Source organism: Musa acuminata, chromosome BXJ3-7 (genome assembly GCF_036884655.1).
Source record: "Musa acuminata AAA Group cultivar baxijiao chromosome BXJ3-7, Cavendish_Baxijiao_AAA, whole genome shotgun sequence".
Lineage (NCBI taxonomy): Eukaryota > Viridiplantae > Streptophyta > Magnoliopsida > Zingiberales > Musaceae > Musa > Musa acuminata.
In genome coordinates, this window is record NC_088355.1 from 35,156,950 (window position 1) to 35,171,636 (window position 14,687).

Here is a 14,687-nt window from a genome sequence, read left to right on the forward strand (position 1 = left end):
TGAGAACGATATTATTTTAAACTTGATGAGAAGGAGAGGATATGTACCATGTCCTTAATAAGTTATTATTGTTATATTTTTCTTTTTTTTTTCCAATCTTAAAAAAAAATTTATTTTATTATTTATAATCTTAGTATCATCGATTTTATTTTGTTTTATTATAATTCTTTATTATCGTAATCTCTCGCTCATCGTCTATTCGTTCTCATTATTTATATCTATTAAAGAGGATTTATTCTATCTATTAAAAATAGTTTAAAAAATAAAATAAGATTATAAATAATAAAATAAAGGATGAAAATAGTAATCTCACATAGCAAAATGACCAAAACACCCTTATGCCATTGCGTCTTGGGAGATCTTTGGCGTATTCTCACATAGCAAAATGACCAAAAACACCCTCCTGCCGTTGCGTTCTGGGGAGATCGATCACTCGTCCCCGCCCCTCGCCCATCTTTGGTCTCGATTACGTCTCCGGGCCCTAGGAACCCAGTTGGGGCTTCGATCCGTGCCTCAGATCATGTCTTCGTCTTCTTTAACCTGCGGCAAGCTCGCATCTTGGACAATCGCGGCCGTCCTGCTTCAGATCCTCGGTCTTTCCCTTTTCGTCATAGGTTTCTTTCCCGTCAAACCCACTCTCCCCGGCTTTAGGTGAGGCTTTTAACTCGTTTTTTTTTTCGTGTTTTACGGACCAAGAACCACCTGATCTGCAAAAAAGAAAAAAAAATCTTATTTTTGGGTGGTCACGTTGCTATTTTAGCGGTCCGGAGAGTTATCGAGCGCCGACATGTGATCCTGTACTGGATGCTGAAGAGCGGGATCTGCCCTCGGAGAAGCTGAGAACATTGTATAAGGTTGGCATTTGATTTTTCATTTTTCTGGTTGATCTCATGGGATTGGTAATACAACTTTTTATGATGGAAGTACCTGTGGATATGGTCCAATAGGATGTATTGTTATTTATTTATATTTTAGAATATGAATTAATAACTCCAGAATTTTTTTTGGAATACTTATTTAAGTGTGTGTGATCAATGTGCTGCAAAATTTAATTCCAGTAATTTCTTCTTCTTGAAGAGAATGTTGTTGTCTTTCATGTAATTTGCCTTTGAACAAAATTCGACTTACAAAGTTGCCCAAATTGGAAAAATACTATGCTACTTTAAGTGACTATTTTCTGCATAGTTGATTTCATTGAATACTCTATATTCTTTGCACACTGCTAAGAGGCTTGCGCACTTATTCCAATATTCTTATTTTATTTAAGTTTAATTTTGCAGTGAGCTCTATGTACTTGTTTTGACTAACATTTCCTGTGAAGCCTGGCTCATTGCTGATATTAGCTAACACAAACATTATGTTTGGTATACTTTACAAGATTTTGTTTCTCACCTTCTGTCTGAATTTTGTTAATTAGATTTCTTCTAATCTCGTCTTGAGAATCTTAAATTTTCATTGTATTAGATTAAATCAAAATACTACTAGCAAGTGTCGCAATATGGTGTGGGATAAACGTGGATCATTATTGCTAGAATAACTTTGGCTTTAGTAGCAAAATGGTTATTTTGGTATATGTATCACATGAAGCCATATTTTATTGCCCGAACTCTTTGCTCGGAAACAAGCATTTTTGTGCTGCAGTCGGCTTAGATCAGATCTAATGTTGTTCTGTCGGCTGTCATATGCACAGCCCGTGTTGCCCATTTGGCTTAGCCATACATATGCAACATTATGCAAATATTTAAATACTGGTTCAACCAATATTTACTGATTAATATGGTCAGGATCACACTGATCCAGGTTTCCTTCCTTTTATGACCACTGTCTTTTACCTTGTAACGGTCCTTGTTTCCCTCTTTTTAAGTTTACTGCTTATGAGTCATGACATTCTGATTTGGTCTTTGGCGTTGTTGCCAAAATAAAAGTTCTTACACATTTTCTGAATCTAAACAATACAAGTTGCTTTTGTTATTTATAAGCCATGTTATTTGTTTTTAAGTAGAGAAGGCTAGTTGAATTTTGTAGCCTTTCCATGTCGTATCAAGGAATATTAATCATATCATCTTTAGATTGCAGGGATCCTCAAGCACTTGATGTTCACTTATATTCTTATCTTGCAATTTTGCACAGGAACTGTCTAAGGTGCCTCCATCATATGGCCGATTAGTACTGATGGTATGTACTTTGCCACAACAATATTCTTTCTTATGATAACTGGTTAACCACTTTGAATTATATGGAGGATAGAGTTCTTTTTCTTGCTATTTTGTGCATCTTTTAGTGTAGGTTATTGATGGGCTGCCTGCTGAATTTGTGCTGGGAAGAGGTGACAAGCCTCCAACTAAGGCCATGATGGAGGCGATGCCCTATACTCAATCTTTACTGTCCAGTGGAAAGGCAAGGGGTTATTATGCAAAAGCTGCACCTCCTACAGTTACCATGCCTAGGTTAAAGGTATATCTTACCTTTCAAATAAAACATAATTTCTTATGTGATGTACTTCATTTAATAATTACTTACAGGCTATGGTCTCTGGTGCAATTGGTGGTTTTTTGGATGTGGCATTTAACTTTAACACGCAAGTTCTATTAGACGATAATCTTCTTGGTTAGTTTAGATGGATTTTCCAGTATACTTTGACAGAAAATGATAAGATTTACATGTCTATGATTATTAATTGATTCACATTTTTTGCAGACCAATTCAAACGCATTGGTTGGGAGTTGGTGATGCATGGGGATGAGACTTGGATTAAACTTTTTCCTAGAATATTTACCAGGCAAGATGGAGTGAGCAGCTTTTATGTAAGTCCAACAATCATTTTTGAATAGCATTTTATTATGAGAAAGCTTTAAAATCTCATAGCATAAAGGTCACCATTAAATTCTTAGCATGATCCATGCCAAGCTGGCTAGCTTTATGTCTGCTATCAGGTTCTATCCATCTAAGATTTTGTATTTTTAATCTGGTATAATATCAATGCAACTAAATGTGGATACAAATCCACTGAACTTATAAATCTATATGTGTTATCGCATAGAGACCTAGGATCCATACCCAAATTTTGGGGATTTTTTTGTATTTCAGTTTATTAGGCTCCATGGATGGCACGGGGTTTATGTCAGTTGGTCGTCTCTTGTGTAAAGGTGTTTGTTATGACTTACGGATATCTTTTTCTGTCATACCAAAAATAGTTTTGGGCTGGATATGGGCCATAACTTGGGATTGTGTATATTTTATTGAAATCCCCAAAGACCTCTGTTTTGTTACAATGATTTTTCTTCTGTTATATCCAAAATTAGTTGTGCCCGATGTGGGCCATAACTTGAGACTGTTTAAGTTATAGAAATAGAAATCACCATATAGACCATCTGGAGAGCATCTTTTCTTGGGGGTTAAACACACCTATTTCTGGTTTTGGATTGTGATATAATCTGGTACTAATGCACTTTAGTGGAACAATATATCTCAACAATTTTTTTTCAGGAACAAGAAAGTGGCATATAGACTATGCATTGCTTAGATTCAGATGATGAATATATGTTGCTTGGATATTGAATAAGTCTCAACCTGTAGGAAGATGAAAGATATGTAATTTGGGCTGAGATTTAACTGATGAATGTGACAGAAAAATACAAGAGGTTTAAGAGGCTGCAGACGTCGTGAAATTTTATTTTATAATATATTTTTGGTCTTATCTTATGACATGTTATCAGTAACCTAGATTATATTCCAGTCTGGTGCCTGTAACTCATGATTATTTTCTGGTTTAGGTGAAAGACACAGTTGAAGTTGATTTTAATGTTTCCCGTCATCTAGATGTTGAACTTGCTGCTGAGGATTGGAATCTTCTGGTATAACATGGTTCTTCTCAAGATATTTCTGGTATATTATTTATAACTGCAACTTGGTAAGAATAAAATGATCAAATTAATGGAGGCATAACATTTATTTATACTGATTATTCTATTATCCTTCTCTCAAATATGTTTCTCAATGATGTCTGATTTCCTCTTGGAGGCGTTCATTGATTGTTTTGTAACTTTACATCTCATCTTTGGCACATGAAATTTCCTGTCATTATTGTTACTTAACTCATGATTCTTTGGGGCTTTGGTCTTTGTTTGTGTTAAATTAGTCAGGGTTTTTAATTTCAAATGGTACTACTCGGTACCGGTCTGCCAGCAGACCGGTACGCGGACCGCTCGCTACCGGGTGATACTGTCGATTGGGGCTGTTTCCACCCTATTACCATGTGAAATCGGTCGGTGACGATCGATTTCCATCGTCGTCGCCCGCTACGGGGCGGTATTAGCCGAGGGAGAAGGAAGAAGAGGGAGAAGAAAAGGGAGAACCTAGAGATCCGACGTCGCTCTCCCTCGATGATCTCAATCCTTCGTCGCTTTCCCTCGTCGGGCTGCAGATGAGATGTGCCTTCTCCTTGTCTGAGGTGACGAGGCCTCGGCATCGTCAGCGACTTCTCATCCGTGTGGGGAGAAGAAGCCTCAGCAACGTTATATATGTATATATATATATGTATGTATATATATATATGTATATATATATATATACACCGAGCTGTCACAGACTTAGTTGGTTTTGCCTTAGTTTGTCTTTCGGTTTGTTCATGCTTTGCACACCGGGTCTATCCGCAAAGGTCAGCCTCCCCAAAGCCTTCCATGGTCCCTTAGGACCTACAAAAGAGAAAACGGGTTAGAGAAAACGTCTCACTCGGGATCCACAAGCAAACATTTTCAAAAACATTTTATAGACAATGCAAATTACAAACAGACTTTACAAGTTCTGAACGATTGCACAACAGAGGGTCAAAATGATCCACTACAGACCGAATATCTCTCACAAGTGTCCACATGACACAACATTTATTTACAAGCCTAAGAAGGCCACCAAACTCAACTAAAATGGCGCTGTTAAGCCTTCGACTGTCCCTCTATATGTTGTGCAAAGCATGAACAAACCGAAAGACACGGACATACATAAGTATTACATTAAACATCCTTTTTAGAACTTTGTCCGTGACAGAGCGGTACACCAGAGCGTACCGCTCGGTATACTCATACTGTACCATATCGAGCTGATCTCGATACTTCGGTACGGTACGAAATTACGAACCAGATCTATAGTTAATCTGTTCTGCTAAAAGTGAGTTGTCAACAATTCCAAATAAAGTTTTCTCTTGTATTAATTGATTTTGGTTTTACTTTTTATTTCTTTTGTGAATATAACTATCTCTTGTTATTTATGTTGATAATTTTTTATTATGGTTGGTTTTAATGTTTTTGCATCAACAATAAATTTTATTGTATGTAGTTTTATCTATACATATATGTTATTTATTCAAATATTAACATTATACATTTATTGAAGTATGATTATTATAGTTTCATTAATAGATTAATTAGTTAATTGCATTTATTTCTATATTATATTATGAATATTTCAAGCAACTAGATATGTTTGAAATGGAAATTTAATATATCAACAAGAAGTTGTCTCCACTTTTCTGTAAATGTTAGTTTCAGCCAAAAGAGGCCTACAAAAGTGGGTCATAAGCTGCTGTGATAAAATTGGTTTTATTTGTTGATAAGCATGTGTTATTTTTCTTGTGTAAAAGAATAAATAATGCCAATTTATCTAAAATGATATTTCAAAATTCGTTGAAGAATTGATGAATGCTTAGATGAATTACTGAAAGGCACATTGTCAGCTTCTATGGATATTTATTGTGCTGTCTGTACAAGTTTCTTTATAGTCATTGGTACAAGTCCTAACTGAAGTTCTTGTTCTAGATACTACACTATCTTGGCTTGGACCATGTGGGTCATATTGGTGGACGCCATAGGTATGTTTTTTAGAAATTTTCTTGTTGGTATCATTACTTTTGGAGAATGTTGCATTATGTAGATGATTTGCCTTATTGTAAGCTTAAAATTTCAGTACCTTGATGCCTGCAAAGCTGAAGGAGATGGATGATGTCATTAAGATGATTCATATGGGCTCTACTGTGCACCACCAAAATCCTGATGCTAGCACATTATTGGTTTGTTATTCTCTGTCTTTTAGTTTTGTTGTTTAGTGATAAGAAACATAGATAACGTAGTTGCTTCACATTTGAGGGTTTTCCCCAATTAAAACTGTCCTTCCAAAGTCCTTCAGAATATATATTACAGTGTAATGCAATCTTATTGATAAAAAAATTTCAACCACATCTTTGTCATCAGTGGACTATGTTCTAGAGACTTTTTGACAGCCATCTGCCTACCAATTTGTTCAATCACATATTTGGTTATTCATCAGTAGTTGTAACTGTCGGAACAATGCGAATCTTCCTCTTTTTTCCAGTATTGATAACTAATATCCTTTGTTGTTATTTTTCCTTTGTTTTTAGGTAGTTGTTAGTGACCATGGGATGACTAACGGTGGAAACCATGGAGGATCCTCATATGAAGAAACTGATTCATTAGCTCTTTTTATTGGCTCTGGAGTTGAGAGCTTGGAGTTTTCTATGAATGCTCATAAGGCTGTTCACCAGGTAACATCGAATTGCTGTTTTTATCTAATCTTCCAGTAACATCTGTTAAGTTCATGAATCCTTGTATTTCCTTTTACATTTGATTTGTCTGTTGCATTTAACAAGATAAATGTACTGATTATAAAGCTTCATGTTACCATCCATTGGTAACTCATGAGGTGAGGTCCCCACCATTGGTCATGCCATAAAATATTAAATAAGTATGAATAACCTATTGAAACTTGAAATTTAACTGTCATTAATTAAGAAGTCCTTGCCTTATCTAGAACTAAAGTTTCACTAACTAAAAAGGCCTTGCTCCATCTAGATGGGATGTTACTAAGGTTTATCATGTAATCTATCTAAGTTCAGAACTCTAAATATGTCACGCAGAATGGCATGAGCATTTTATTTAAGTCTACTCTCAAAGGCATCTTTGTAGGAGGCCTACCATGGAAAAGGGAATGATTAGTTTGCAGTTTAGATATCTGTGTTTTTGGTCGTCCAGTTCAAGTGTATGCTTTGGGTGTAAGGTCAAGAATTACCACTTTCTTTCCACTATGGAAAAGCTTGTAAATATTACTTTGTGCCATGAAGCTCATCTACAAGAAGGTAATTTGGTAAGCCATAATATAACGAAATTTGGAGAACTATAATAAGGTGAGTTACAAATTTATAAGAACTAATATTATTATTTTTTTACTATAACATTAATTTATTCAAAACGATGGAATCTTGTTTTGACTTGGAAAACTCTGATGATCTCATAAAAGGGAACTGTAGAAACTCAATTTAAGAAAACCATGGTTCAGTGTACCACGAATTTTTCAATAACCTATATAGCAACATAAAAAACATTGAATATAAGATCAATCAACCATTTCACTATTATAAGAAAAAAGGCGCACTCAGTATACAAGGCTTCCGCCAATGCGATGGGGTTTGGGTAGCGCCAATGTACATAGTCTTACCTTTAAATATTTAAAAAGACTGTTTCTATGACTCGAATCCTGATCTCCTAAGTTGCAAAGGAGAACTCTTACCATTGTACCAAGGCCTGCCCTCTAACCATTTCATCATTATAATAATTTAGTATTTCATTAAGAAAGAAGCTTAATAAGATTTTTCTCTTATTCTCAAAAAAGAATTTCATAAGTGTGACTTTTTTATTACTTTAAAATTAGAATTCTTAAGGACTTGCACCTAGTCCAGCATAGGATGAATGAGTTGGCTTCATATCGCTATAAATTGTTGCACTGGCTGGCCAGTGCTTGCACGATCATGGTTGGTTCAGTTTCCTAGATAAAGAAGGGTGAATCCATACATAAGGCTCCTGCCAACACAGAATTTGGGAATATCCAATGTAGCTCAATTTCCTAGATGGTGTCACTTAATTTGGGACACCCCTTTCCCCCCTCAAGCAGAACTTGAACCACTAGTCAACTAATCAGAAATTCATAATTATTGTATCCACTTCATTTGAGACATCCTAGATGGTGTCACTTAATTTGAGACATCCCTTTTCCTTGACCTGTATGTCTCAGGGGTCTAATACTAGTCAAGTAGCCTTGACTGGTTGGCAATATTAGGTCATGTTGGGTTTGGATCCACTTCCTAGGCTTGTTACATTGATGAAGGATCTGACCAGTCACTTTGTAAGTCCTTTGTATGTTGAAAGTTGTTGTAAGAGTATTATTCTGCAATACACACTGGATATCAATAAGGCAAACTTTCTAGACTATATATTATATATTTCAATAGGCTTTTTAAAAACATACAGTGACTTGGATCAATAATCAATCAAATTCCGGAGAAATAAAGAGAGCCCTTTTCCTCTCTTAGCAAAGTTGATTCATTGGACAAAGTTGATTTTTGCCATTGTTGCTTTCTTGTCTAGCTTCATCCATGCTTCATTGTTGATCCATTTAGGCAAGGAAATTTCGAATTGAGATGTATATTTTTATATAAAAATATAATTATTTAAAGCTAAATTGATAAAACTCAGGAGTTCAAATATTGGTATAATACAGATTTTAATAATCTGATGGACTGGTGCCCTACCAACAACTGGGCAGTATGTCGATCCATACCACAATGTATAACTGGAAAATATATTATTAACTGGTAAATAACTGTGTGTACCGACTACTACAACCAAAAGCAGCTTATAATCCATATCCATGTCGACACATAACTGCGATCTTTTTGGAAAGTTTTAATATATTTTACTCCAAAATTCTGAAAGAATTTTTTTGTATTTAGAAATCTGATAAAACTCTTATTACTGCAGGTGGACATTGCTCCAACTTTAGCTCTTCTTTTTGGGGTGCCGATTCCGAAGAACAACATAGGAGTCCTGCTGAGGGGAATGTTTGATACATTGACAGGTCTGTTGATTCCAATACTGAATCTATAAATTTTAAATATAAGGAAGTTATAGGATAAGGATGAAAACAAAAGATATTTCTCATTTCAATCTCATATGAATGCACAACTGATGTATATTTATATTTAAACAGATTCTCAAAGACATTAGTCTTTGGGCTCACAAAGGTACATTAGATGTAGGATGCAACAAAGTAAGTCATGGATAAGTTAAATAAACTCAAGCAACTAAATGAAAAGGAAGAAGATTGTAAACATAAAGAGGCCTTCATAGAGAAGTGAACATGGAATTGGTTGTCATATGTCGAACATGCTGAATTGTGCCAATTTGTTTTGACACATGAGTATAATAATTTCTGGCTTGTTCTGGCCAGCACTGGATATTGCATGTAGTGTCAGATGGGTATTGGCGCTTAACTCTGTGATGGAATGGCAATCCTATATACAATCATTGGCTTTTGTGGGTTACTAGCTTATTCATGATCATTGTTTGTGTTTGTGGGTTAGTACTTAGTAGAACTAACAACAAAACTTTTCCTGTTCAGAATATAATCCCTACATACACTATTCCAACAAGAAAGCACGTAGCACAAGAAAAGCTAACAATTCTAGGCCAAAACAGCCTTTTGTCTCAAAAAATGTGAACTTCAGCTGCAGATTGTAGCGATCTCAGATGTGCCACTGCTACCAATGGTGGTGGAGGATTGGTTCAGTGCTGTAACTTTTCTAGACAAAACCCACTTGATTAGGGCTTTAACAATCTTGACCTCATCCAGCCTAACCCATGATTCTATTGAACCTGACCCATCAGCCAACATTCATGAAAATTAATTGATGCTAAATAAATTATATGTAATCTGAATTATACTATGACGGCAATTATGTTGTGATATTTTGCTTAATAATTATGATTTACATCCGAACAAAATTGGATTGGGCAAGTACAATTCTCTCTATTGCATTGGCGGGAGCTCTATTCACTAGGCCACCTATGCACATCACTATCATGGATTCAAGAATTGGAATGGTAAAGTGAGAATGCTAGCAATGATTGTGTTACTGTATGAAAATGATTTAGCAGAAATATGGTGCAAATAATTTTGCATGTTTTTCGAATTTATAAATATTATAATATTATTAGTGTTCTGCTTGTATTTCTTGGCACATGCACCATGAGCCTATGATGGTAATTATAGTTTTTGGTTTGCAGATGAGCAAAGGCTACGAACCCTACAGCTAAATTCCTGGCAGTTATTAAGACTATTGCAAGCACATTTACCCAACTTTCTTTGTGGGGATGTGACTTGTATTAGTGGTGAAGACAATCTGCAAACTGATCAATCTATTTCTAGCATGAAGGAAAATCTATGTTATTTATATTCAAGAGCTATATCTGCTCATAATGCATGGCTACTCCATCAGATTTCAGGCTTGACGTAATTCAAAGCTTTCACCTAGACTGTTTTTCTGAATGATATCTTGTATGCATTTGTGCTATTTTATATTTGTCTCATTGTGCAGATCAAATGATGCTGATGATCTTGGATATGCCGTTAATTCTTATTATGACTTCTTAGGAAATGCGAGTGAGTGGTTGTCTCACAGAGCCACTGATGTAATTTACATTTCCTTTTCTCAGTGGGATCCATTACTTTGAGATGGTTGGTTAGTGTTTTTTATACTAGAAGGATGAAATTCACTAATCTAGAAATCTTGTGGTTTTGCAGAAACCTATCAACTTGCTTCTGTCTGGTATTGTCATAATGCTTATCTCATGTGTTCTACTACTTAACACTGTATTTAAATTGTTCAAAGAAGTCTACATTACACAGGGGAAGTACTGTTCTCAGCCAAAAGAAATCAGTCAAGTGTGGCAAGTTGATGAAGCCTTTGTTCTTATTGGGCTAGTAATTCATGCTCTTAGTCTTGGTGCAAGTTCCATGGTGGAAGAAGAGCAATATACTTGGCATTTTTTGACTTCCACACTCTATTTGTTATTTCTCTTAACAACAATCAGATCACTTTTTAAGACAGCTGCATCAGATTTGATGAAAATGAAGAAGCCTGAAGAAAATCTTACTCTCCACCTGGCTGTATCAAATGATGAAAGCAGTTACACTACCAATAACAGATCATTGCCCGGGACAAAATTGCAGAAAAATCATCAAATATATCCTGTCCTTGTTGTTCTCATCTTTGGAAGAATACTGAGAGGCTGGCATCAAGGTGGTATCAATTGGGTTCATCTCCCTGATATCTCAAAGTTGCTGATGCAAGCTGGTTCCTTTAGTATAAAAGCTCTTCAGATATTCTCGCTACTTAATTTCATGCTTGTGGGTTCATTTGCCTTCTCTCTAGTAAGATCAACGACACACTTTGTTCACATAGTTCGCACGAGCTATTTTATGTCTGGATGTCTGGTATTATTGCATATAATCAACAGTCAGACTCATAATATTGGACCAACAGATTCTAGTGCCACTTCGGTAGCTCAGCTCTTCTACATATGTTCTGGGAGTGCAGTATTACTAACTGTACTGGTATCACCATGGATTTATCCTGTTAATCATGAGGCAAGCAGTAACATAGGTAAATTTAATTTGAGCTCTCATGCTAAAGACACAAGTAGCATAGCTGAATCTAGCACCAGCTCTCTTACCAAAGAAATGATAAGTTTTTATTTTCAATGGGGAATTGGACATTGCACATACCTGATTGGAACCACATGCATGGTATTTTGGTGTCTTTTACAGCTGCTACTACAGCAGCCAGTAAATGCTATTCCTCTGTTGGTGATTTTTTTACAAGAAACAGCCAGCATTATCTATTTTTCATCATACGGATCACTTCACAAGCAATGGATTGAGGTCAGTTTTCATAAGCTTTTTTTTCCCGCCCCCAAAATTAGTTTAGTACTGCATTTGGAAGTAGAGAACTAGAGATCATAATTAATGATGGATCCATCTACATGGCTCAGTAGCATTAGTAAGATATTTTATTGTTGTCCGCAGGTTGTTGCAATGCTCTTTTTGGGAATGGCAGGTCATTTTGGTCTGGGCAACAGTAACAGCCTGGCTACTATTGATGTTGCTGGGGCATTTATAGTAATTTCTCTACACCGTGCAGTTAAAATTTCAAAGATCATCGCACAGTCTCTTTATCCTTTGGTAGTCCTCCTTCTAACTGCTGTTAATTTAACTGTAGGGCATCTCAAGCCATTCAACTGTTCTTTCCGGGATTCTGATGTTCATTATTACCCATGCATCACCTCTGTTGTCTTTTCTGAGCATGCTGATATACATTTCTCTAAAGGATATGAATGGCCTATTTCCAAGTAATTTAAGGTGGAGCAGTATATTACAACTATTGATTGGATTTCCTTGTTTGCTTCCACTGGTCTTAAACTCAGTTGTATTGGTTGCTTTCACCATCACATTGCTGCTTATGAGAAACCACTTGTTTGTTTGGAGTGTCTTCTCACCAAAGTAAGTTTTATTCCAATATACCATGTGATTTTTTCTTTAAATTTTTTTTGCAACTGATGATGAATGCATCATCCATTGTGCATTTCTTCCTTCAACTGCTTGTTATTTCTTAGCAAATAGGTATAGAGGATGAGTCACATGTAGATAAAGGGTTCTGAAATTAACATGAAAATCATGTGATGTAGTACGAACTTAATAGGTATGAAGCGAATCAGTTTTAGGTTTGGTCCAGTCCAAGAGTCTAAAATTTTTGGTTCACTAGTAAATCTGAGTCCACGAGTCTAATCTGAGTCAAACTCCATATTATTTTCGGTTCACTAGTAAATCTGTTTCAGAGGATCAATCATTTGGTTTATGATCAGCTTTAGGATTCAAATCATGCTGAATCTGCACATAGATGTTGCAGAGATGGTAGTCCTATTTGGAGAAAGAAAATTGACTAATTAAACCTTTCAATTTTCCTGCATTACATATTTGTGTTTTGTTTTATGTGGGACATAACTTTTGAATTGTATTTTCTTTTTAGTGTTATTTAGTAAGTAAGCTGTGTCCGATACACTTTTTTCTCATCTGTATTCCAAGCCATTGCCGATCATGCAACTCAATTTTGTTTTGGTTTCTGAAAATGCCAACAGGTACCTTTATCTTTGTGCTGCAACTATGTGTGTCTACATTGGGGTACTTATAATAGCTGCCACTGTAGTTTACACTGGCGTCGTACTATTTGTGAGGACAAAAAATTTCAACTCGAAGCTTCAAAATTTTGGATGAGACATAGTTAAACCAAGATCAATTTTCTTTACAGAAATATGTCTATGATGCAAATGCAACTTCCCATTTCAGTTCATTTTCTTCTTGAGAACAAAGAAATTCTCAATGGGAGGTTCACAATTTTTGAATGAGACTGAGGTCATCTGCTGAAGAAAATATTCATTATAAATGAAATGAGACGCAATGTTGTTTTCGGATCTACAAAGTTGAGACAGGTGAAACTTCCCGTTTGATTTCATTTTCGGTATATCACTACTACCTCTACTTGAGCAATTAACTGACCATTGCAAGTTATCACGAGTTTTGTTATTCTTTACATTCTGAATTAACATAAGCTTTCAGGTTTTCATGTTCAACAAATATCACTCTGATCTGTTGGGCAATGTTTGTATTCGATATGGCAAGTAATCCATAGTTCTTACTTAGCCTTTCTGGTTAAGAAAACAATTGTCATGGCAGCTGAGTTAGTACCTTTGGCATGCATTTGTACAGTACTAATCGAATTCTTGATGAGTTCTTAATATCTAATCATGATATACCTGCTTCACTTCCATGTTCCATTAAACCCGTATGATCTCTATGTTCATATTGTAATTTATTAATTAAAAGTGATCGGAAATATATTATTTATGTTCATGTTTGAATTCGAACCTGAGATATATGTTCATGTTCAAATTGACCACTATCGATCATCCAAAGTATCTTTTATCATCTGCCACTCAATTTTTTTATGTATATTCAAATTAAAATTTGGATATATAAATAAATGTAATATGGTGGTATATTCAAATTTTTTATGCTAGAAACTAAAATGTAAAGGAACAAATACAAAATTAATAAAATATTAATACAAAATGTTTTGGAATGGTAGCAAAGAATAGTTGGATGGTCACAAGATTATTCTTAAAACAAAATCTTTTACTCCCCAACCAATTGAGGGCAAGAAGAAGCAAATGGTAGTGAAGGCAAAGGTCTGTAGACGATGGGCAGCTGACACCATGAAGACGGGTCATCTAGTTAAAACTGTGAGGTCAGAATACATGCCGATCCATGCAATGGCCCCTACCAAGTGGCCGAGTCCTCCTTTGTGGTGGTGGTCGGCACGATGATGACCTGCAGTGGTCGTCCCAGGCGTGGTGGGCCTGCGGAGCTCCCAACTTGCAAGAGAAGCAAAGAGAGAGAGAGAGAGAGAGAGAGAGAGATCTTGTGTAATACGGAACTGTTGCAGTGATGCAGACTGCAGATTGATCCACAAGGGGTCCCGAGAACGACCTTGCGTTACCCAAAACTTGGTGCGGATGGATCTCTCAGATCCAGCGAGATGGTCTCCTCAGGCAAACACTGTAAGACGTGATACCTCTGACACAAATCGCTCCTCATGCCATATGCAAGCATTCAATTCATGTCCTCTATTTGACTCTTCGCATATGAGAGAGAGACCGCCAAGTTCAAAGCACCCGACATGATGTGGGGGTGGAGAAAGGGGTGGGGTTGAGGGGACGGGCGAAGGGATG

The 14,687-nt window shown here is 36.0% G+C and overlaps 1 protein-coding gene across 8 annotated transcripts; it reads left to right on the top strand.

Annotated features, from left to right (window-relative positions):
* Window positions 1–396: 396 nt before the first annotated feature.
* Window positions 397–13,720, top strand: LOC135584414 (GPI ethanolamine phosphate transferase 2-like). Of its 8 annotated transcripts, XM_065157918.1 has the most exons (17): window positions 398–651; window positions 761–854; window positions 2,131–2,175; window positions 2,287–2,454; window positions 2,523–2,607; window positions 2,698–2,804; window positions 3,774–3,854; window positions 5,811–5,863; window positions 5,959–6,061; window positions 6,410–6,553; window positions 8,823–8,919; window positions 10,128–10,353; window positions 10,439–10,532; window positions 10,645–11,784; window positions 11,929–12,021; window positions 12,122–12,402; window positions 13,038–13,720. In XM_065157918.1, exons 1-17 carry the CDS (start codon window positions 521–523, stop codon window positions 13,171–13,173), a joined length of 3,078 nt encoding a protein of 1,025 aa, XP_065013990.1. In that variant the 5' UTR covers window positions 398–520; the 3' UTR covers window positions 13,174–13,720. The 8 variants fall into 8 exon arrangements, with proteins under 8 accessions (XP_065013991.1, XP_065013990.1, XP_065013993.1 ...); XM_065157919.1 differs by lacking the exon at window positions 12,122–12,402 and having other exon boundaries at window positions 397–651; window positions 11,929–12,084; XM_065157921.1 differs by lacking the exon at window positions 398–651 and having other exon boundaries at window positions 760–854; window positions 2,282–2,454.
* The last annotated feature ends 967 nt before the right edge of the window (window positions 13,721–14,687 follow it).